Source organism: Coregonus clupeaformis, unplaced genomic scaffold (assembly GCF_020615455.1).
Source record: "Coregonus clupeaformis isolate EN_2021a unplaced genomic scaffold, ASM2061545v1 scaf1739, whole genome shotgun sequence".
Taxonomy (NCBI): domain Eukaryota; kingdom Metazoa; phylum Chordata; class Actinopteri; order Salmoniformes; family Salmonidae; genus Coregonus; species Coregonus clupeaformis.
In genome coordinates this window covers 42,501-45,000 of record NW_025535193.1, presented here as the reverse complement: position 1 = coordinate 45,000, position 2,500 = coordinate 42,501, and the positions used below count along the sequence as shown (strand labels likewise).

Here is a 2,500-nt window from a genome sequence, read left to right as displayed (position 1 = left end):
ACTACAGGAACACAGAACATTAGAACTACAGGAACACAGACCATTAGAACTACAGAACCACAGAACATTAGAACTACAGGAACACAGAGCATTAGAACTACAGAAACACAGAACATTAGAACTACAGGAACACAGAGCATTAGAACTACAGGAACACAGGAACACAGAATGTTAGACAACCGTAGAGATGTCTTAGAGCAACGGTTCTCAACTGGTTTTGCCTCGGGACCCAAATTGAACCAGGTTGTCTCAGTCACGACTCAATATTCACATTGTAAAAAATAATCGTCAAAATACAATCTGGAAAACTATTTTTTATGCTATATTGATATTAAATGTAGCAATTAAATGACAAGGGAGCAACATTCCCACCTCTTTCATAGTCAATAATAAAAAGCTGCCCATATTCTTGATGAAAACTGTTAATAAACTCACTAGTTTGAGACCCTGCTAATACAGTGCATTCGGAAAGGTATTTCTGTTATTTTTCTTCTAAAAACCTGTTTTCGCTTTGTCATTATGGAGTATTGTGTGTAGATTAATAAATAAATACATATTTAATCCATTTTAGAATAAGGCTGTAACGTAACAAAATGTGGAAAAAGTCAAGGGGTCTGAATACTTTCCGAATGCGCTGTCGCTCTATATTTAAAATACTCTGACTTAAGAAATTTTTTTTGTAAGTTCATTATCATTTCTACACATTTGAGGACTGTCCATGCTGCCACAGAAGAGACCATTACAGAGATGGGAGAGGACTGTCCATCTCTGTAATGGTCTCTTCTGTGGCAGCATGGACAGTCCTCTCCCATCTCTGTAATGGTCTCTTCTGTGGCAGCATGGACAGTCCTCTCCCATCTCTGTAATGGTCTCTTCTGTGGCAGCATGGACAGTCCTCTCCCATCTCTGTAATGGTCTCTTCTGTGGCAGCATGGACAGTCCTCTCCCATCTCTGTAATGGTCTCTTCTGTGGCAGCATGGACAGTCCTCTCCCATCTCTGTAATGGTCTCTTCTGTGGCAGCATGGACAGTCCTCTCCCATCTCTGTAATGGTCTCTTCTGTGGCAGCATGGACAGTCCTCTCCCATCTCTGTAATGGTCTCTTCTGTGGCAGCATGGACAGTCCTCTCCCATCTCTGTAATGGTCTCTTCTGTGGCAGCACGGACAGTCCTCTCCCATCTCTGTAATGGTCTCTTCTGTGGCAGCACGGACAGTCCTCTCCCATCTCTGTAATGGTCTCTTCTGTGGCAGCACGGACAGTCCTCTCCCATCTCTGTAATGGTCTCTTCTGTGGCAGCATGGACAGTCCTCTCCCATCTCTGTAATGGTCTCTTCTGTGGCAGCATGGACAGTCCTCTCCCATCTCTGTAATGGTCTCTTCTGTGGCAGCATGGACAGTCCTCTCCCATCTCTGTAATGGTCTCTTCTGTGGCAGCATGGACAGTCCTCTCCCATCTCTGTAATGGTCTCTTCTGTGGCAGCATGGACAGTCCTCTCCCATCTCTGTAATGGTCTCTTCTGTGGCAGCATGGACAGTCCTCTCCCATCTCTGTAATGGTCTCTTCTGTGGCAGCATGGACAGTCCTCTCCCATCTCTGTAATGGTCTCTTCTGTGGCAGCATGGACATGCTGCCCATGCTAAAACAGACTATCCATCTCCATGACAACAGTATTGTCAGTTTTAAAGCCCTCCATGGTGCTGCCCATGCTAAAACAGACTATCCATCTCCATGACAACAGTATTGCCAGTTTGTAAAGCCCTCCGTGGCGCTGCCCATGCTAAAACAGACTATCCATCTCCATGACAACAGTATTGTCAGTTTGTAAAGCCCTCCATGGTGCTGCCCATGCTAAAACAGACTATCCATCTCCATGACAACAGTATTGCCAGTTTGTAAAGCCTCCATGGCGCTGCCCATGCTAAAACAGACTATCCATCTCCATGACAACAGAACTCACCGTGGGTCCAGAGACGAGGCCTTCAGAGGGACTGACTCTAGACGGATGTTCTTCTTCCCATAAACACGATACAACCTGGTACACACACGTAAAGTTGGGTGGAACACAGATTGACAGATCTGGTAAGACCCCCCCAACCCCTTCTCTGACATTGTAGTGTGTATTCTTACTTGACAGTGTAGTGTGTACCCTTACTTGACAGTGTAGTGTGTATCCTTACTTGACAGTGTAGTGTGTACCCTTACTTGACAGTGTAGTGTGTATCCTTACTTGACAGTGTAGTGCGTACCCTTACTTGACAGTGTAGTGCGTACCCTTACTTGACAGTGTAGTGCGTATCCTTACTTGACAGTGTAGTGTGTATCCTTACTTGACAGTGTAGTGTGTACCCTTACTTGACAGTGTAGTGTGTACCCTTACTTGACAGTGTAGTGTGTATCCTTACTTGACAGTGTAGTGTGTACCCTTACTTGACAGTGTAGTGTGTATCCTTACTTGACAGTGTAGTGTGTATCCTTACTTGACAGTGTAGTGTGTACC

The 2,500-nt window shown here is 44.9% G+C and overlaps 1 protein-coding gene across 1 annotated transcript in view; it reads right to left on the bottom strand.

Annotated features, from left to right (window-relative positions):
- Positions 1 to 2,500, bottom strand: part of flii (FLII actin remodeling protein) — a gene marked incomplete at its 3' end in the record, with an annotated part of 81,131 nt that overhangs the window by 39,650 nt on the left and 38,981 nt on the right. Inside the window, exon 17 of the mRNA XM_045218710.1 lies at positions 1,961 to 2,035. Within this exon, the coding sequence (XP_045074645.1) occupies positions 1,961 to 2,035 (75 nt within the window). The remainder of the gene's footprint in view (positions 1 to 1,960; positions 2,036 to 2,500) is intronic.